The 22,804-nt window shown below is 37.5% G+C and overlaps 1 protein-coding gene across 1 annotated transcript; it reads left to right on the top strand.

The window, feature by feature from the left end:
* Window positions 1-124: 124 nt before the first annotated feature.
* LOC117412752 (leucine-rich repeat and fibronectin type-III domain-containing protein 5-like) lies at window positions 125-21,718 on the top strand. Its single transcript, XM_058991679.1, has 3 exons — window positions 125-1,344; window positions 16,882-18,289; window positions 19,557-21,718. The coding sequence occupies exons 2-3, from the start codon at window positions 16,902-16,904 to the stop codon at window positions 20,506-20,508; spliced, it is 2,340 nt and encodes a 779-aa protein (XP_058847662.1). The 5' UTR covers window positions 125-1,344; window positions 16,882-16,901; the 3' UTR covers window positions 20,509-21,718.
* Window positions 21,719-22,804: the final 1,086 nt, after the last annotated feature.

Below are 22,804 nucleotides of genomic sequence, written 5' to 3'. Positions count from 1 at the left end.
AGCGCCACTTATCATCGTCTCGTTTTTCCTTGTTGATATGCACCATGGAATAAGATTGTAAAAAAAGATGAGATACAAGTCCAGGGAAGATAAAAGTGTGATCTATTTTCTTTGCTTCACAAAGAAGTTTACAACTTGTTTACACCACAGACAGGCTCTCAGGTTATTTGAAAAAAAAAATATTGAAAGAAGATTCCAGATAAAGAAAACCATCTTCTTGGATACTCTCAGCATTGACGACGGTGTGGAATTATCTATATACCCTTTAACAGCAGGGCAGCCCCACTGAATGCTCTGTATTTGTTGAGGTTTGCTGTGAAAACTACGCTAACAACACCCCTTAGTGAGTCCCGCAGAGTGACAGACGCAGAAGCAAGGATATCGAGCGTCAGCTTCAACCAATCCATGATGACTTCCTCTGCATTCTTTTGAAAGAAGAAAAACAATTTTAGCCTCCATGACAAATCCCTGCTCTTCCACTGTTTAAACGCCTCGGTGGTGGGTTCGAGGGCTGGTCACTAAGAATGCAGGGGATAAATGCCAAGAGTGAAGCTTGTAAATAGTTTATATTGTTGTTTTTAAGATTTCTATCCAAGGTTTTTATTTTTTCATTTATTCCCAAATAAGAGCGACAAAGATATACCCTGTAATTATTGGTCAATAATCCTCTTACGGAGCTAAAGAGGTGGAAGAAGCTTGCACAGGGCGGAGGACCGTCCCTTTCTGGAGACTTGGATGGAGAACAGGCGTAGGTGGCTCTAAATCACACTGAGGATTAACTCAGCGTGGAGGCTGAACTGGGGGAAGTGCTAGGTGCAGCGGTGCAAAGACCTGTCTGCTGAGATTTGATCTGAGTTCCCTATCTCAGCCACTTGATCGCTCTCACTGCAGAGACGTTTGCTCAGCTAAATAGAGCAAGCTGGCTTAATGCAGAGAAAAGCTCCCGTAGTTTTAAGGCTCGCCGAAGGAGGATGGCTCCATCTGCACTGACTGAAAGGGAAAAACAAGCAACTGCGTCCTGTGAAGGGCTTTTCGAGACCTGCTTTGGAATCTGACTGTCTCTGCGTCGTTCGTGTTGGATTTTTTTTTTTTTTACAAGGCGCGTCTGTGGATTCAAAAGGCACTCGTATACAAACCTATGGTATTTTCTTTGAGCGCAGGGGGGGAAATGGGCTGTGCGGAGTTGTGCGGCAAGAAAACCAGCACACCTTGTATTGACAATGAATATCGTGAAAATCTGATGGAACAAAACAAAACCAAAGCATGGGGAAAAAATGAGGAGTGAGAAGACTATATTTCCCTGACGCTCAGTAAACTGAGCAGGGCTGATGTTCTTTCTGCAAGGTAAACTTTCCCTTTTTATAACATTTGCCGTGATTTTACCTTTTTAGGAGGTATACGTGTCTGTCAGGTTATAGTCAGTCAATACTGAATGATTTGCTGGGCACTGCGTGTTTGATTTTTATCAACCAAATGGCTGTCTTGATGACAAAGGTGTTCACGTTTTGTTACAGGGGATCTGTACGATCGCAAAAGGCTTTTCGGGGTTTTATCCTGGTATTCAGGTACACTGCAAGGTCAAACAGCGTTTTCAAGGCATGCATGTTAAGAGGTAGGCTGCTATTGTAAAACATCATTCACTGTACTTGGCTGTATGTGCGACTGTCACGACAGTTCTCTAAAACTGTAAAGAGATCTAAAGATCATTGAATAAAATAGCTTTAAATGCGTGAAGCATGCTGCTGCAAGTGAAATATGATTTGAAATGATATAGTAAATTGTATATAACGACAGCTCGTATATTTCATTTGCTTTGTGCTGCGTTGGGGATTATGCTTACGCGTATACCACTGCCTATTCCAAAACTGCGTTGTCTGTAAAAATGGGGTGTTTAGCCCAACAACATGGTGAAATCAAGTACAGTCTACCTGACTCAAATTACACTGGTATTTTCTGCCTAAGTGCATAAAACCATACTAAGCTTTAGGAATGTGCGTTGTTGATCGTCGATACTGGTTCAGATCACAGTACAGAAAAGACACAAGAAAAAAAGACAATTTTAAAGTCTAAAAATGTTTTGTGGTCTGCTGCTGATTTGTGGATTTTGGTTAAAGAGAAAGTATCTCAGAAAGAAATTTGTACATGTCAACATTGCTTATACTATATATATATATATATATATATATATATATATATATATATATATATATATATATATATATATATTCATTATTCTGTGGTTTTTGTGTTTCAGCCAATGCAAAACACAGTTGTAAATTAACTCGTAACTAGTTTGTTTTGAAATGTAATTTATTATTTGATATGACATAATAAACACCCTCCTCCCTATTTATTTATTTATTTATTTATTTATTTATTTATTTATTTATTTTCTTTCATAAAGACTAACGGGGTATTTAGAAATTCTAATAGTTGCTATACAAATTATTGATAGAAGAAATCCCAATTGACAGTGAGTCATAGTAGATATATGAGATTATTGATAAATGTGCCGTTCAGTCATGTTAAAACTGTGATAATCAACGTCAGTACCTTTTTTAAAAGGGTTCAAACGTGTTTGGCGAAATAGCATAATATTAACAAGATCAAGTACTTTCAGACAAGCTTTATACATGTTTCTCCTGTGGTGTAATCCATGAATTATTAAATACCTTAATGCTTTGTTTTTTTCTCTATTAGGACAAACGAAATAAAGCAGTGAAGACTTTAACGATCCTTTATACCCTAATGCAGGTTTAAGGCAGGAGCAGACGAGATAAATGGTATCTAAACATATAAAATAGAACAACAATCCAACAAATCAAGTTAAATGGTTAAATTGACTTTAAGGTCAATCCACAAAGTCTGAATTTTATACTGTATTTATTATTATTATTATTATTATTATTATTATTATTATTATTATTATTATTATTATTATTATTATTATTTAAGAAATCCTTAATGACAACATTTCAGACTCTCAGATCTGCAGTATCAGCCTTCAAGCACCTAAACTGCAGCACTACTTTAGCTGGCTGGTGGTGCTATAATTCAATTTATGATCTATCCTGCAGCTTCAGTGGCAGAAAAGGGCTTTGATACCTTTTGCAGCTGAATAACCTGAGCTACAGGCCAAAGGGAGTCAGCACTATCTGGGATTATAAACTTCAAAGGTGACAGTTCTATCTCTTGCACAGAAAGGCAGTAGTCCCCAGTCTAAAGTGTTTGAGTGGCTCAATCTGGCTAACGATGGCAGAAAGGTAATTCTCTTTGGCTGCCAAAGATGTTTTAAAGTCCAAACAAGTTTGGATGCCTACCTCATTTATCAGATTACAAAGACAGCAGTACTGTAATGAAAGCACACCAATTGGAAGGACTTCAGCAAGATTGTCTCACTGTGGAGTACGCTTGCTTTCATCCATGTTGCCTGCTGGTCGGAGCTAAAAAAATCAAACAAAGCATTATGAGATTCCTATGGCTGGTGCAGTTTAATGAAAGCCAGACACTGTTGAGCAGGATGCCCTAGATGACCATACTCCCTGCTTAAGCGCTAAGTGAGCTGAGCAGACCAGTTGTAAGGCTCTTATTGGCTGCTGTCTATGTGTATTTAGAACACCAGGGCTTTTGCAGATTGAAACACAGAAAAAATGGGGGCTACATTAATAATACATTTGCTGGCATTATGACAATGAATTCAGGAAGTTATTCATTTGTTTTTGAGTTTGATTATTCATTTTTCTTTATTGGGTAGTTTTTTGCAAAGGTTATGAAACCATAGCAGAAGGCAAAATATGTGTGGTGTAAGTGGACTCAAATTGCCTAATATGATATGACTTACAGGTGTGCTGTGTCTTAAGATCCTGTCGATTTGTAAACAGGCATTTGTGTCTTTTGCTTCACTATTAGTATTGTATAATCGTATAGGAAATAAACTAATCTCAAAAGAAACATGAATTCGTGAAGATTCATCACAACATTATTCTACACTGTTACACTAAAACGGATCATTCAGGCAATCTCATTTTTAGTTGCTATGATACCAAAGATGTGACAAATGTGATGACATCATTACAGATATAGTCATTTGCAAATTGCTGTAATCTTATCGATGGTGATAAAGGTGTAGCAGGGGTATGTTTTTTTTTTTTAAATAATATGATATTATGCAACTTTTCATAATCTGTTATTTTATTTGAAAATTAATTTAAATGTGAATGTGTATTGCATTATTAGCATATTGTGTAGTTTGTGTAATTGAAGCATGCAAACTGCGATGATGTTAAGTTATGCCTGTCACATAAATAGCAATATATATATTCTCATTTCCAATGCTGCAGGCTAAGAAATTATAGCATTGATCTTATGTATTCTATGTATTTTTGGTTAAAATGCAGGGCATTTGCACTACCAATAGGTGGCACTCAAACTATAAATATACATTCATAAACAGCATTGCTAAATGTATAATGAGGAACAGTTCATTTAAAGGGCTAGAAGTAATCTAGCATATCCAATGCAGTAGTGATCACAAAGGAACCCACTGGAATGTCTTCTGTGTTAAAAGCAAATTGATTTTCACTGCAGCAGTGCACCACTGAAAGAAGCTTGTTAAGAAGCTAAATAACAGTTAATTAGTACAATACTAATATGTTGTCCTAATGCTGATTGATATTTTGCACATTTGGTGCATATTTACATATCTACAACTAAGTCAGTGATTTTAGTTTTGTTATTGTTATTTTTCCCCACTGTTTTAAACTTAATTTTTTTTGTGTGTGTGGGGGGGGGGGGGGGGGGGGGCGGTAATGGCAAACTGCTTTTCAAACCCTCAAGATTTTTATTTTGAATAGAGAATAATTTCCAGTAATATAAATAAACAATTGACTGAAGAGTGGCAGTAGTAAAGAAATAAAGCACATGCTATAACATTAAATAATAATAATAATAAAACAGAAGATGTTACAAATCACTAACACTCCATGGAGTATAATATGTCATAATAAAACACTGACAATTACACCACCAATCCACACAGTTCAATGAATCGTTATAGAACAGCAACATATGCAAAATAATCTTGTGAAATCTAGTAATTTACAGTATAATTGTTTTTGTTATTATTATTATTATTATTATTATTATTATTGCACATGGTGAACAATACACGGTGGTGGCGCAAGACACGTGTACTCTATAATAAGATTAGGTGATGGTGGGAGACCCATGTTTGATAATAAAAATGCTAACCTCAGTTTTATTTTTAAAAACAAACTCTACCAATAGAACTGTGGGATTTGTAGTTTTGTTTGTTTTTAAATAATCCTAAACATGAATTTCTTTTTTTTTATTGTAAAAACTGGGTAAATGCAAATGGTTCCTGCTGTTGTGTGGTAACTACTATGCAATTACATGGAAATTGCTTTGTAAACTATGGTACAGGCCATTTCCATGTATTTATACACTTAGTACACTGGTATGCACCATGTAAGATCAAGAAACCATTGGTAGTTACACAGTTATTACCTTGTCATTGGATGTCCTCAGTTTAAGGAAAAAAAATGTTGAGTCTTGATCTACAAAATATGATCAGGATAGTAAACCTTATAACAGAGATACAAATGAAGACCACTTATTGCTTAGTCAAGCTACAGCTATCTCAGTTCAGAATACAGAGAGCACAACCTGCTGCTCTTTGCCCCCCCCCTCTTTCTTCTCCCTTTGCTGAACCATCTCTCCATATCTGCTGCTGTTGTTTTAAAGCATGTGGCCAGGGGTTAATTGACAATTAATAAATCAATTTACATCTGACCACATTTCACACTTTTTTCTTATTTATTTAGTCGTTGCCAATTATTTTTATTATTTTCTCCCAATTTGGAATGGTCAATTATTTTTAGGCTCAGCTCACCGCAACCACCCCTGCGCTGACTCGGGAAGGCAAAGACGAAAACATGCTGTCCTCCGAAGCGTGTACCGTTAGCCGACCGCTTTTTTTCACACTGCGGACTCACCATGCAGCCACCCAAGAGCTACAGCATTGGAGGACAACGCAGCTCTCGGGCAGCTTACCTGCAGGCCCTGGTCAGACTACAGGGGTCGCTGGTGCGCGGTGAGCCGAGGACACCCTGGCCGACCTAAACCCTCACCCCCCCGGGTAACGCTCGGCAATTATGCGCCACCCCCTGGAAGGTCCAGTCCACGGTTGGCTGTGGAATAGCCTGGACTCGAACCGGCAACGTCCAGGCTAAGAGCGCATCCTGCACTCCACGTGGAGCGCGTTTACTGGATGCGCCACTCGGGAGCCCCCATATTTCACACTTTTTTAATTAACATGTGGCAGTGCAAACAGCGGCCATCTTGGCTCCAAGCTGTCTCGTCTCCCCCATCCCGGAGACTGTATTTTGACAGCAAGAAACCCTTCTGAAAGGTTTTTGTTTGAGAGGACGACAACATTTTCAAAAGAAACCATATTGAGAGCTCCACTGGGCTAAGTCTCATATTAAAACACTGTTTTGATTGTTTAGATAATAACAGTCAAGTAAAATTAAAGTAGTTCAATCAAATTAGATTCATATAAAGAAACCATAATGAGATCATGAATGAGCAGCAAAGATCACTGAACCTAACTTCTAGGGCTATGGGTCTCACTAAATTGGCAGCAGAACAAGTCTGATATATTTTTGCTTCAGTAACTTATGAGCATGGGTAAGCTTCACAAAAACACTTAGCTGAACGTAGCTCTGAGTAGCTAAATGTATGGAGACTGCCTTATCCTTAATCCACAGTAGGATTGTTGAGTACCTATTAAGAACAGGGTCGATTGCAATCCAGTGCAGTAGCCCTGCAGTGCTATTCCTTGTGCTGTAAGGATCGGGAGCTTCACTGCAGGAACCCGTCTCAAATGCTGTCTATCACCTTTCCAAAAGTCCTTAAGGCCATTTTCAAAATGAATTTGGGAGACGTAAAAACAGAGGTTTAACATTTTATCAGTGAGTGTCAGTTATTTCATAACATTTACAATATTACATGATTTCTATCCAACCACAGAGCAAAGAACACCTCCTTCAATAAACTGCCCAATGTTCAAACTTACATCAGATATTTTTTTCATCTTACCAGACATAAATATGTAATAGAATTTGCTTTTTATTTAATTTTGTCAACTTTCTACACTTCTATTGACTTTAGTGCTCAGTCCATCTAATATACAGACATGTGCAATGTACTACGTGACCATGGCTGTTGAAAAAAGCTTAATGAATAAATGACAATGATGCTTCGTATTCAAAGGACAATATAATCAAAAAGAAGACAGAAAGCACTGCCACAATGTGTTAGGATGTGGATCCTGATAAGACTTTTCAATCACACATTTTGTTTCGAATTTCTGACCAGCTGTGGCAGACGATAAAACAATGCAACACATGCCTTTCTTTTGATGAATAGGGATACTCATCTTAATGACAAATTTCATTGAGCATGTCCAGTATGAAATCCTTACTGACATGAAAGCTTTTTAAAAATATTTTCTACAGTAACGATGGTCATTTACATAAGTGGCAGTGATAGCATTTTACATGTCACCAGGCAGGAACCAAGACCATTTATTTTGGTCTGCAATTGGAAGGATGCAGCCAAATGCACTTGTCAAAATGATGAAAAATAATAGAAACCTTAGTAACCGGAGCTCACTATATGTGCAGTGTATTCTGTCCCTGTCTCTCTGTCTCTGTCTCCTAGATTGTCTCTACAGACAGTCCTGTTTGCCAATACAGTACATGATCAAGCATAGTTTTTGCTATTGGCTACACTGGCAATTAGTTACTCTATCAGTCTTTTGTACTATAACCCCTTGACATCACATCCCAACTCAGGTGTGACGTTCTTGACTGTTACAAATGCAGTAACCATTTATGAGGTCAAATTTAAATCAAATGTCCAACCCAGTCGTTCTGCATTGTGAAATAATAATATATAACCGTAAGGGAGGATTAAAATGTGGTATTAATATGACAGTATGGTATGATATCCAGCTTGTAATTTAAACAGATTTGGTTATGTGGTGCCTCTGTTTGTTATGTTTATGGCATTTAAAAAAAGATCTCAAAATTAGAAAGGATCTGAAACTAATGCAGCACCGATATACACTTATTGCTATGATATTATACCTCAGATGGAATGCGAGAGGAATGGTGTTGTCTGAAGCCACTGCATCTAACTACAAAGGGGGAAGATATCATGGAAATTTTGTTAAGTATTTCGACGAACAAGGAGTTGACATGAAAAATATTTTTGTGTAACCACTGACGGTGCTGCTCCAATGGTAGAGAAGCAAAGGGGACTTGTGAAGCTACCTGCCCGATTGTCAGATTTTACTGCATCATCCATCAGGAGAGCCTTTGTACTAAAATTTAAAATGTCCAGATTAATGATGTGATGAATACGGTGGTGAGTACAAACTTTAATGTTGGGAAATTGGTCTGGAATATTTCTTTGCTTGTGTTTTGAAATGTTTGAGGTTTATCTATCCATAATATTTTGATCTATAAATCATTAGATCATTCAAGCGGTTTGTAGGGTACAGTCAGATGAAGCTGAGAATATACTTGTTGTAATTGGAATTGTGAGGCACAGTTAGGATTTCCAAATCCAACTCTCACAGATGGAAGATGTTACATTACATGTGAATGTCAAATGCAAAGTACATAAGGGGAAAATAGAAATCTGTAAATATACTTAATAACATCAGGAGTCAGGCTGAGAATGCAGGAGACAATGCACAACAAATAAAAGAGACAATCAAAGAGTTTGGTGCTTTCTTAAGCCCATGTGTTTTATCTCCCTTTACTATCCCCCTTGGGTGAATCTGACCCATGCCTTTCAGTAGACTACATGCTATGTTCTGTGGTTACATGTTAAGGAAAGCTGCAGATTTGAGGTAAAGATGTCAGTTTCAGCCCCCGGCAGTGTCCTTAAAATTCAAGTGGGGAAGCCAGATGATCAAACAGGATCATACAGGAAAAGGGCATATCTGCACAGCCAGCAAATTTATCTTTTGAAGATACCTCAAATACAGTTACCTTTAAAAAAAGCAACTGAACCAATGGGTTCAATTCACAAAGCTTTTACTCATGAGTTACTTTTACTCTGTTTTAATGAATTTAACATTGACAGCCATGACAGGGAATGTACACTGCCTGGCCACATTATTAGAACCTGTAACTAATCTCGTGTTGGGCCTGATCACAGTCTTGACATGACATGGCATCGACTCCACAAGGTGGTTGCAATTGGCAAAGTTAGACATGCATTTGGAAATAAACCTAAGAAACCTCTATTAGCCTTTTAAAATATTCTTCATTCAAAACTTGAAATTTAATATCATAAGCAGGATGTGTTTCATACAGTACAAACATCATCAGGTTCAGCTTCATGGTTTAGTGCGCTGACCCAGCATTCAGAATATCATGCTAAAAAAGATCATGTTAATTCTGGCATTCTGTATGGAAAGTTCCTTCAGACAAATTGGTAATTTAACTACCGGTAGTTTGAAGAGGGCAGGACAGTTTCATGCTTAAAGCTTCATGCAAAATCCAATCACAAGTTTCTACATTTGTCTTTTATTTAAAAGAAACTGTCAGTGAAGTGAAAGCTGAAAAATTAACACGTTCTTTGTAGCTATGCTATGTACTGACAATTAATTGTTTTTCAGTTTTTTTTTTTGCTTTTATTTCTCAACGAATATGTTGCAAGCCATGGGAATGTGGTTTGAATGTATATTTATTCTCACAAATAAATGGGTGAACCAATTCCAATGTTTGGTTATTTATTTAAGAACTGGGTAGTGCCGATGAATAATATTGCATGGAGAACTGCTGTGAAGAATAATGAGATGATGCACTACATAACAAATCTGAAGATGCAGGTATTTTTGATGTTCAGTGGTTAGGAAACATTAATATTCAAATTCAGTTTTCATACCATTCTCGTTACAGTTGAACAAGTTCGGAGATGACAGCTCCACTGTGACCTCAGATTAAATCCTGACAGCAGCTTGGGGTGGAGAAATAGGTTGTCAGGAGGCATTGATATCTGACACTTTTAGTTCTGGGGTTAGAGTGATTGTATGGCATACCATCTTATTCTTACACATGGGTGATTCAAATTGAAAGGAAGGCGAGCACTCATTTTGTTTGAATGTACATTTATATTCTCTACACTTAAATTGCGCTTCAAGAAAATTAAGCAAACCTGCATGACTAAATTTTTTTTAAACTTGGGCGGTATTCATAATAGATTTCTTAAGCAAATGGGCAGTTACCTAACAGAGTTACATTTTGAGGATAGCAAAATACATGAAATGGATATTGGGAAGGAAGGTCCCTATTTTCTTAAGGAGGCTGTGGCTTCAGAATTAAAGAAATAATGTACTTAACCTACTTTGTGAAGATCACAAGATAAATGATCTCAGGATCTCAACATCTGAACATTGTTATGACACAAGATAATTTATTTGGAGTTCTATGGAGTTTCAGCACTTTTATTCTTGTTAAGCATAGTAATACAGTATACACTATAAGGGCAGCAGTTTCTTGTATCCTTCATACATGACACAGGATGGTGATTTACTTGCCATTCTCTGCTCATAAAAAAATCAATTACAATATCCTTTAATGGTTCATTTTGATATAAAGGAATACAGCAGTTTTGACTTATTTCTGATTATGTGCATTCATGCGTAATCCTGTTTTTGTATTACATGGATACAGATTTACAAAGCTCCAAGTTTGCAGTTTCTTAATGAAATAAAAAAGTTTGAAAACTTGGCTCTCAGTATCATTAATGTAAAACCCCTTTAATATAAGTGACTCTTAGAAAGGGGTCTACATCTAATAGGGTGATAATGGGGATATTTTTCTTTATTAAACAGATTTGATTATTGTACACATTTAACACATATATAGATTTTGTGTTTTTATACATTGCATACTATGTCAGTAATTGTCATACAAGAGTGATGCATTGATTGTGGAATTGAATCAATTTGGATTTACCTCTGTTGATATTACAGCAGACACTTGACCTTCATGCAATAGTAGCTTGGTTAAGGTAGTAATCTTTGTGCTGAACATACAAGTAAGCAAATGCATTTGCAATGCAATCAACTTGTGCACAACATTTACAGATGTATGGTGAATGACAGAATGGGTTTGATGTGCAGTGGCCTTTAGCCATGTGTATAAGCTATTCCCCTAATTTACTGCAGTACATTTATGCACTAGAATCCTGTATACAACCCTCTCACATTGTACAATGACTGGCCAACAAATTAGAGAATGTAAGTGAGAATTCCCCAAGTCAACAATGTATGCCAATCCCTGTTGTCACGTGACGTGATCCACTAGCCCTACAAAATAAGCTGTGTGGCTGTATTCACCAATGTGTCGGTCTCCTGGGTGTTCCTGTAAAGCCCAACTCTGGTCGATCTAGCCCATTGTGACAAGCAACAGATGTGCTACAGTGGAACAAATCACAGAAACCTTTAATACTTGACAAGACACACCTGTTCTGAACAATGCACCGGAATACTATTCCTGTCTGCAGAAAGTCTGTAACCTGTAGTTTAGATAGTGTATCCATAACAGTTTTCCTGTTGAAAGACCCAAATTGATATTTACTAATGTCCTTGCCTGATGTGCTTTGGTTTTAATTATTGAGAAATTATGGAGAGCAAGTTGCTGAATTAAGTAAAATGGATGACAACAGCATTTTTTTTATAATAGTCATGGGAAAAGCCCCCAAATAAAAATCAGGATAAAGGTAAAGTAAGTAAATGTTTATGCTCCCAGTTCCTTATTCACATTTAAACTAGAATTATCTTGCTCTACAAAATACCAGTTTTCTGTAAAATATAGTAACATCAGTAATAAAACAACATTTCAATTTGTGATGTTAGGAGTCCAACTCTCCTTTCTTCTTTGGCACAGTTGAACATTTTAAGAAAATACATACCAGTACACTTTTGTTGTTTTTTTCCACTATTTTTGTTATTTTTTCTGCTCTGTATTTTATAATATTCTCAAAAACCACCAGATTTTTTTTTATTCCCATACTGCTCAGCAGCATATGGGTTTAGCAGGATTCAGCGTGCTGAGTCTCTATGGACTTGTACCACTGCTGCTGGCTCTCGTATAATCTACAGCAGGAGCAGCTAACTCTATGCTAGAATGATTTACCCACACTTCAGACAGCCAGATGACCAGCCATTTTAGGCTTAAACCAGTAAACTCATACTACTGACTACTTTTGCTGACAACTGTGTATACACAGTACACCATTCTCAGCTTATTTAATAAACACAAGGCTTCACGGTGATGTATTGTCACTGCAATGTGGCACATGCTTGTAATTGCTAGTGAATTAGACTATGAGACACTGATTTTCAAGTAGGGTATGTGATTGATGGTGACTACATCTGCCCCACATCGAACTCTTGCCCCTGATGGTAGAACAACATGGAGAATTAAACTATCTTCCTATTGTGTACATTGGAAAGCATTATCTCGCTCAAACATAAAAATCAACTCAATTGTTAATTACATTAATATTGATACCTTTCTTATTGCCACCCAAATAAATTACAGAGTAATAGAATGATGTCTTACTTGAATAGTGTTTCCAGACATTACTGTGGACCTTATTTTAATCTAGGTGGAGTTCTTCAGTAGATGAATGTGCCTTACAATATGGTAAAGTAGTATGCATAAATAACCCTAATAGTACAACACATGGAGGGAACGTTGAACAAGACAATTAATTGTTTTTCAGTTTTTTTTTTTGCTTTTATTTCTCGACGTGTTTGTTGCAAGCCATGTGGTTTGAATGTATATTTATTCTCACAAATAAATGAGTGAACCAATTCTGATTGGTTATTTATTTAGAATTGGGTAGTATCAATGAATAATATTACATGGAGAACTGCTGTGATGAATAATGAGATGGTGCTGCATAACAAATCTGAAGATGCAGGGATTTCTGATGCGTGGTTAGGAAACATTAATATTCAAAATCAGTTTTTATACTGTTCTCGTTACAGTTGTAGAACAAGTTCAGAGATCACAGCACCACTGTGACTTCAGATTAAATCCTAACAGCATCTTGGGGTGGAGAAATAGGTTTTAATGTGTGCTTCATTAGTGGAGATTGTAAGTATTGGAGTTGGGTGTGCAATGGCATACTAGGAGGTGTTAGATCTGGTTTAGATGCCTGAGCACTTTATTAAGTCCGCTAACAAACAAGGGAATCGCACAAAACCTTGTTTTTATCAGTGTTACGTTGTAGTCAAAATCTTCTCACAGTGTGGTCTCTTGCGTGGGTGGGGTTGTGGGGATAAAGAATGGAATTATATGGGGATCTACAGTATTTCAATGATCTAAAATTGGTGAATCTAAACACCAGCACCCTTTAAAAACTGTACTAACCCTGCCTGTGTTTCCCCCAGTGCTGCTTCATTGAACCCTTATTAGCATCACTAATGGAAATGCTTGCAAACAGAGTGGAATGAGTTCTGCAAAAAAAATAAAAATAATAATAAACAATTTTCTGCCGAAACATTAACTGTTTAGATTAAAATATTATGTAGAAGGTGTCTCGGACAGTTGTCACTCAAAACAGCAAATTGAAATTGGAAACACGCATTTTCATGACTGATACATTTTTAAGATATCAGCTAAGCTACTGATTGGGTGCCATTTTGGGTTGACACAATCAAGTACAGTTTGTTGAACCACCACATACAACCTTCTTATAAGCAGGAGGGGAAAAAAAAAATCAATCTGAGCCATTATTGCCAGGTAATGCACATGAGCTTTCATTCCCTGCTCTGGATTAATTCCAGCATGCAATTTCGGGTTCATTATCTTTTCATATGACCTCGATTTGTTATTAAGAGACATCCGATAAGAATTTCCTTTAAAAACTAGACTGCTTATCAAGCAGGCTTTTGATCTCTTGAAGTCTGAAGGTAAAAAGCTTACCACTTAGATACCCAGCACCACTTGCAGTAAGGACTCGATTACAGGAGAGCTTATGAAAATCAGCAATTCATAACTGACTATTCCTAGTCCTATATAAATACTTCCTCATAAGAAAGTATTTTGCAAAGCCTCCATCTGAGTATACAGAACTTATCTTACATTTTAAGCAGAGCTTGCATAGGAGGGTTATAGGTGGTTGCTAATTCTAACTACTGATTTTTAAATCCTTACTTTAGCATTTGGGGCAGCATTGAGACACAGCATATATTATATATGTATTCACGATATTAACGTGTGATAATATATTCTGACTAATAGGATTTTCTATACAATATATTACATGTTTCTTTTTTTCTTTATTTATTTATAGATTGAGTAGTGGATGATAATATTCATATCATTGCATGGAGAAACCAAATCAAAAATGATTACAACATACAAGAGACATTTCAGTGAAGAAAACAATACATATATATGAAAAAAAATGTAGCTGGAGGGGTTCTCTTGTTTCTCCCACTGAACAAATGTATGAGATTTATGCAAGTGTTTTTCCCCCTTGTATTTAATTTTCTTGCCTTTGATGTTTTCTTAAATTCTTCTGTTCTTGGTCTTAACGTTGTATATTTACTCTCTTTTGTCAGCACATTTACTTTTTCTGCAGCCTACAGTACATGCATGAAATTTAAGCAGATAAGTTTGACCCAACATGTTTGTTTATAAATTGAGATATTGGCTTACATGCAGGAAAAATATTTTCAGTCAACATTTCGGATAACACTCTTGACCACCTTTGTGAATAACTAAAAAAAATCAGTTAATAGCAATTTATTATCAATACCTCTAGCTAAGGTACCTTTTCAAATTTACTTCAAACATCTTGAGGCCTACCGATGTAAATCAATGAATCATCCGCAAATGTTCTGTGAAGGTCACAGTTTATATTATATATTCCGCTTGATCTTTCTGTGTGTTTTGTAACAAAGCCTTTGGCCAAGGCTTATTTGGGCCCTTTAAAATAGCAGACCTAAACACAGAATGGTACTTTTCGTGCACTTTTAATAAACCAAAAAACAAAACAAAAACAAAACAAAAGCCTGTCTCCATGGAGACCTAGACTAAACACAGCTTTCCTTAACTGAAGGGTTGGGACGGCTCAGCCGTTTTCCCAACAAAACCACTCTTAACTTTTACTTACACCAGACAGCTAAGCTGTTTACCGGTCACACACATGTACTTCAGGTATAAACACACAATACCTTATCTGCTAGACACTCCTTGGCTGTATACACAATGTTTCTCCTGTTACCGGCTCCCTGGCATTCATCACCCTAATGGAGCTTCAAACTCTCTTTTTATATTCTGTGGCTGTTCCCAATTAGCACCAATTGTGTCATTTAGGAACAGCCACAGTTTGTATTATATACATATAAGTAGTATATTTAACAATGAAAGTGTTGAAAGTTGAAAGTGTTACATGTATAACACTAAAGTTATATTCATTCCCATCCAGGTGTTGAACAAGAAACATTTACCCTTTCCTGGCATTCTTTTGCAAAGCTGCCAATGCCACAGTTTCAAAGCAATGTATCACAGAAACCATTACAGGTGGTGTCGAGAAGATATCTACCTTTTCACTGACACACTGTTTAAAAACTTCTGGATATATCAGTGATACAATATTGTTCACATTTCCATACTTCATGTTTATAAACCATTCGATCTGATATGACATATCCTTTAGATGCCATGTTTTTGTTCATTTCTAGTTACGAGTGTAAACACATCCATGTTGCGAAATACATTTAGTAAGAAAGGAAAGGAACTCTTTTTTTTGATAGCTAGCAATAAAAATACTATGATGGAAAATGTAGCATGGAAGCCACAGGAACTGTTCAGAATACCAATTCAAGTTATGATTGGCATGTCAGTTCAAATTACTTAATTTATTAAGGTAGAGATAACATTGAAATAGTAAGTTCCATCCAGATTAAAAGACCGTAGTAATCAGTAATACCTGCTTACATGAAGAACTGCATTTCTTACACATACACAGACACATTCAAAAATAGCATTCAAGAAAACAGGATTTACAGTGAGGGACAATTGGATGGAATTGTGTGCAAAGTTAAAATTCCATCTGCATTTAAGTTCAAATCATTTTTAAAAAGAAGAATGAAGCCATATACTGAATTCAGGGTCTTTTCCCCCAGCACAGCGAGTGCACTTCAGCCAGCCAGCCGACCGTGAACGTTCTGAATGAATAATAAAACCCAGCAGTATCTTCCATTTTAGAATTGTTTTGTGATGCCTTTAAGTTTAAACAGTAAAATTAAATTGTGCCTGCCTGAGAGTTCAGTAAAGTGAAACGATGAAGGGCAGGGGATGATAAATAGCAACTAGCTTGTGCTGAGGAAATGTTTATTTTACCTGCCAGACACAGGGCATTAAATAGGAACTTAGGCTGACTAATGTCTGACTGCCTTCCAACCTTTTAGTTAGCCATCAAGGAAACTTTATAAATAACGAATATCTTGTTTAAACCTTAAGCTTCATTTGATTCACTTTGTGCATATGTCGAAATATTTTTCTTCCACTACTTAATTATTATTTTAGGCCATTCTTACTGCTTTATATACTTTCCTTATTATGTCATTTGAAATTACTTGAAATCTCATTGCGTCCTATTTTGGGAACTCCTTTCTGTCAGCTATTGAAAGCAGCAGGTTACATATTAGAGATTCTAATATGAAAAACAAAAGTAGAAAGCATTTGAAACATAATGTATTGCTTATTTTCTATGACCAGGATTATTAATTCTCTACATTCTTTCCCTTTTTTGCAGGTGTTTGAACCTGACTTACAATGGAAAAACTGCTTTTCTATCTGCTGGTCATTGGCATGGCAGTTAAGGCCCAGATCTGTCCAAAGCGCTGTGTCTGTCAAAATTTGTCTCCCAACCTTGCAACACTCTGTGCCAAAAAAGGGCTTCTATTTGTCCCGCCGAACATCGACCGGCGTACCGTGGAGTTGCGTCTGGCCGATAACTTTGTTTCAAGCATCAAACGGAAAGACTTTGCCAACATGACCGGCCTGGTGGACCTTACCCTGTCTAGGAATACAATTAGCTTCATCACTCCTCATGCTTTTGCTGACCTCCGCAACTTGCGGGCCTTACATCTAAACAGCAATCGATTAACTAAGATTTCCAATGATATGTTTAGCGGTCTCTCCAACCTCCATCACTTAATTGTAAACAACAACCAGCTCACCCACATCTTCTCAGAGGCTTTTAATGATGTTTTGGCATTGGAAGAGCTGGATATATCCTATAACAACCTGGAAACCATCCCATGGGAAGCCATTGAGAGGATGGTTAGCTTGCACACACTCAGCCTGGATCACAACATGATTGACTACATCCCTGAGGGAACTTTCTCCAATCTCCACAAGCTAACACGCTTAGATGTTACCTCCAACAAACTCCAGAAACTCCCACCAGATCCACTCTTCCAGCGTGCTCAGGCTCTGGCTACATCAGATATCATGAGTTCTTCATCTTTTGCGCTAAGCTTTGGGGGGAACCCATTGCACTGCAATTGCGAACTCCTTTGGCTGAGGCGGCTCACGCGGGAAGATGATTTAGAGACCTGTGCCACACCGTACCATTTAACAGGACGCTACTTTTGGTCTATCCCAGAAGAGGAGTTCTTGTGCGAGCCTCCACTCATCACCCGCCATACACATGAGATGAGGGTTTTGGAAGGCCAACGGGCTACATTGAGATGCAAAGCCAGAGGGGACCCAGAACCAGCTATACACTGGATTTCACCTGACGGCAAGCTCATCTCCAACTCTTCCAGGGCACTTGTTTACGATAATGGGACGCTTGACATCCTTATCACCACTGTGAAGGACACAGGCTCTTTCACGTGCATCTCTTCCAATCCAGCTGGGGAAGCCACTCAAATAGTGGACCTGAACATAATCAAGCTCCCCCACTTGATTAACAGCACAAATAACATTCAGGAGCCTGACCCTGGTTCCTCAGATATATCCACTTCCACTAAATCTGGTTCCAACACAAGCAACAACACAGGGGACACAAAGATAAACCAGGACAAAAGGGTGGTGACTGCAGAGGCAACCTCATCAACGGCCCTTATTAAATTTAATTTTCAGAGGAACATCCCAGGTATCCGCATGTTCCAAATCCAATACAATGGCACCTATGATGACTCCCTTGTTTACAGGTAGGACTTTTATTGGAGTGTATCTTGTGTACTTTCCAGGATGAAATCATCTTTCATTGATGTATTAATCCACTGCCTTCAGGGCCATTATTAAGGGTGCTAACACTTATTCTGGCCCTATTGCAATATATCAGAGACATATACTGCAGAGTTTGTCGTTGTGTAATGCACTTTTCTGTGTTAATGGTAACAAATAAAAAGTGGGTATTACTTATCCCACTGCTATTCTGTTGCAGGGTTTAAGATGATCTTTAATCATATTATGTCATTTTATTAAATAGCTTGCTGTGTGGAATAGGGTACTGTGTACAAGTTTCATGAAACTGATCTCAGAGCTTATTCCATTTTTTAAAAAAAATCAGAGGTTATCAAATTTGGTGTAGGGTGTAGAAAAATCAATCACCATTTGCAGTCCATCTGTCTGGTATTTGCAGAGGTGATGTAGATCAAAGTATGCTAACTGCTTACACTTAGAAGACTGCTAATGTAATGGCCACACTTTTCAAAGGTAATTTGTCATTTTCATTATTGTGAAAAGACTGACATCTTGGATGTTTTGGACTGCTGAACAAAGTAATTAACAGTCCTGTCAATGACATCTAGAAGCTCACAGGGCATACCGTGTGAAGTTGCCAGATGTATTTGGAGGTTTCATGTACAGCTACTGGAAAAACTGGGCATTCTTATCCAACAAAAACATTGAAAAAGACATCTAGTCAACATGTTTGTTATTGATTTTTAATTTTTTTTTTTAATTTAGCACTATGGAGTGTTCAATAGGTATACATGATGTTTAATGAATAGCAGACTCAAATTAATTTAGTTAATCATGGGATTTTTTTGTTAAAGAATTAAATGAATATCACTTTCTTTTACAAACTGACTTTAAAACATTCTTTAAATAACTCATGGACTCTATCTTGTTTTTGTGGCCATTATTTGTTGGCTCAAGATCTTTTAAATGCAGCATATTTTTCTCATTTTCAAAATTCTTGTGACACACTGATTCTGTAGTTCTCTGGTACCTTATCATAAGTGTAAATTGGATTCAATTGCCATTGAACTCACTGGTAAAAATAGCAGCACAAAGTCTTGTGATGTTGAAATGACAGTGAAACAGAACTAGTTCTAATGGAGAATTATTAAGTTGTTTTTGTAACCGTTTAAGGTCTTTTTCTATGTTTATATTGATTACTTCCAAATACATGCTTAGTTTTATTAATCATATTACTTAATATTCTAATAGTAGGTCTTCTTTGTTTTCCAGAATGATCCCTCCCACAAGCAAAAACTTCCTTATTAATAACTTGGCTGCGGGAACTATCTATGACCTGTGTGTCCTGGCTATCTATGATGATGGCATCACCTCTCTCACTGCAACCAGGGTTGTGGGTTGCATCCAATTCACAACGGAGCAGGATTATGTCCGCTGTCACTTTATGCAATCTCAGTTTCTTGGTGGTACAATGATTATTATTATTGGTGGGATCATTGTGGCATCTGTACTTGTCTTCATCATCATCCTGATGATCCGGTATAAAGTGTGCAACAGTGGGGATCCAAACAAGGCCACAAAGGTCAGCAACATGCACTCCCAAACCAATGGGTCCCAAGGCCAGGGCTGTGGGGGATCACTACCCCCCTCAAACTCAAAGCTGGCCTTGGGGCCGGAGGAAAGTGCCCAGTGTCACAAGGCTCTCTACAGAGACACTGTGACACAGTCATCAGAAACCTGCTCCATCCCCGATTGCTCCACCACTACCTCTTTGGTGGCCCAGGACTGGACCTCCAGCACGTCTGGCTCTCCAAAGCCAAAACATAAGCCTGGGCCAAAGTCATCTGCTGAGCCCAAGATTGATATTCTGCCCAACGCCGAGACTCAAAACACAAACCGTAATAACTCCACAGCGTTGCAGCAGCAGCCCAGCCGTTCCCCTCTGATCCAGCCTAAGCAGAACCCATCTTTTAAAAGAGCACAATCCAGGCCCAATAAATACCTTACCCTACCAACAGAGAACTTGAGAGCAAAACGCAGGTATTCTCTAAATGAAGACTTTTCTAAGTACAACTACTATATCAATTCCCAAAATCTGGGAAGCTTGTGTTCTAAACGGAGCCTATCAATGAATGGCATGTTGTTGCAGTTGGAAGGCTCCGATAAAGATAGTGGGAAAGCTACGTTCTCAAGTTCGGAGTGGATACTGGAAAGCACTGTGTGACTTATTATTTTTTTGCATCTTTTTATTTATTTAGTTTAGTTTTTTTTTTTTTAAAGCTAACAGTGAAGGGATGTTTGCCTTGCAGGAATTTGGAATTCCATACTTGTCTCAGCTTATAAATGCTACTTCCAGCAGGGTTGTCAATAAACATCATTGTGCCCATGTGGCATTGTGACAGCAAGCAGACAGCAGCATTCCTAATAACAATGAAATCAATAATAATGGAAAAAAAACAGAAATACCGCAAGAGAAAAGCACCAGTGCCTTCCCTTGCATAAAGATTGGCTTCCCGATTCAGCAGCAGGAGGAACAAAATGCAAATAGGTGTGTGCTATGGGGGTCTAGGTGTCCGGGGGGGGGGGGGGGGGGGGGAGAGGGGGTGGAAAGATTTCACAAAAGGCCTTTTTACAAAGGAAATGAAATTTCCTGGATATTATAGTAAAAAAGAGACTTGTTACGGGATGTCTTATTAAATTGGTATTTTTTAAAGAAAAAGTCAAGTGACATTGATATTGCCATTATTTTCAGGCAAAAAAAGAGGAAAAACCCTGTACAGAAAAAAGAAACAACAACTGCTGTGTTGTTATGTTGTGTAAAATAAAATATGAAATAAGTATACATAAATGGTGTCATTGTATGGAATATGTTTAATTATTGAGAGGTAGTTCTTGAGAAAATAGTTTTCTGAAAGGATTAGTTTAGGTACCATTTTTAATTCTTATGAAGATTGGATTTAACTATAACTTACTTGTCATTTTGACAAATAGATAAATTCACATTTTCCCAAGGGGGTGTTATTTTTAACTGCTTGGATCCCTTATTTTTTAAATACATCAATCCTGGTGATTATATTATGGTGGTGCAACCTCAATTCCAACGTATGCCTCAACTGTACTGATAGAAAAATGTACAATGATACATAACATATTTCTTTGAATTTATGACACAGCCCAAATTTCCCACCCTCAACTTCAGGGGAAAAAAATCAAATAAAGATGCATTTACTCATATAGGAAAACAACATATGGAGGCAGTTTGCAGCTGTCTGCTGTCACACAGAGCATTACAGTTATGCACTGCTTCTCATTTCCAGTTGTAATTACTCACACAAGTTTTTCTCTCTTTTTGTGAACTGTGGTATTGCTTGGCAAGTACAAAAATACGGGGGTCTTAGAACTGAGGCTAATAAAGAATCGCTGAAATTGTAAAATCTTCTCTTTGAATTCCTCTGGAAGCTAATGACACTTTGTGACAGGGAGGACCCTGTCGCTGGTTCAGCTGCGCTGCTGCTGTGGTAAACAGGAAGGCTTGCCAGGAGATGAGCTGATCGGGAGGTCCTGATTGGCTGGGGGGCATGCCCTGGGAGACAACGCCTTTTTAAGAACACAGTAGTGCCAGTTCAAGGCTACTGCACCACGGGCATAGCTACACAGACTGGCACTGAGTGAAAGTTTGCTTTGTTTACATTGAGGAGGAGAGTGTCTACTCCACAGGATAACTACTATGGAACCTATTGTTGGTGATTTTGGCTTTTAGTACACGCTTCACTATAATGTACTCGAATTTAAGACGCAGGCCATTTTTGAGTAGAAAAATTGGTTTAAAAAGTGCGTCTTAAATTCAAATGAATACGGTATATGCATAGACAACAGTATAAATACAATAAAAGAATGCACTTAAATTGAAGCTAGGACGACAATGTTCAGCACAGCTGCAGTCTTGTTATTGTTCTCTCTTGATTGTGACAGAGCATTCATTCTAAAAACAAAACAAGAAAATGTCATGGTTATCCCTCCATATACAGTACATATAAAACAAAAATCACATGAACCAATACAAAATATACTTTATGAAATCTAATGTATATGTATCTGCAGTTTCATGAGCGTGAGACACACTCATTTGCATGTTATCTCACTCTCTCACGCGCAGCCTAATTTATAAACATTGAATATCTCACTGTTGAATATGAAGATCATAGAGTGGTTCTAAGTTAACGAAAAAGTAATATACCTGTATTATTATTTATTTCTTAGCAGACGCCCTTATCCAGGGCGACTTACATTTATTACAAGATATGACATTATTATTTATTTATTTATTTCTTTACATACAATTCCCCATTTATAGAGTTGGGTTTTTACTGGAGCAATCTAGGTAAAGTACCTTGCTCAAGGGTACAGCAGCAGTGTCCCCTACCAGGGATTGAACCCACAACCCTCCAGTCAAGAGTCCAGACCCCTAACCACTACTCCACACTGCTGCCCACGCTGCTTTATATGGGAGTTTTAAACTA

Source organism: Acipenser ruthenus, chromosome 18 (genome assembly GCF_902713425.1).
Source record: "Acipenser ruthenus chromosome 18, fAciRut3.2 maternal haplotype, whole genome shotgun sequence".
Taxonomy (NCBI): domain Eukaryota; kingdom Metazoa; phylum Chordata; class Actinopteri; order Acipenseriformes; family Acipenseridae; genus Acipenser; species Acipenser ruthenus.
Note: the sequence above shows the minus strand (reverse complement) of the source record. Positions and strands in the feature narration are given on the sequence as shown.

What these genes read in the sequence shown, in the direction of transcription:
- LOC117412752 (XM_058991679.1), top strand. Translation starts at nt 16,902, where the DNA reads ATGGAAAAACTGCTTTTCTATCTGCTGGTCATTGGCATGGCAGTTAAG. An exon ending in GATGACTCCCTTGTTTACAG is followed by an intron (nt 18,290 to 19,556) that starts GTAGGACTTTTA and finishes TTTGTTTTCCAG; the next exon opens with AATGATCCCTCCCACAAGCA.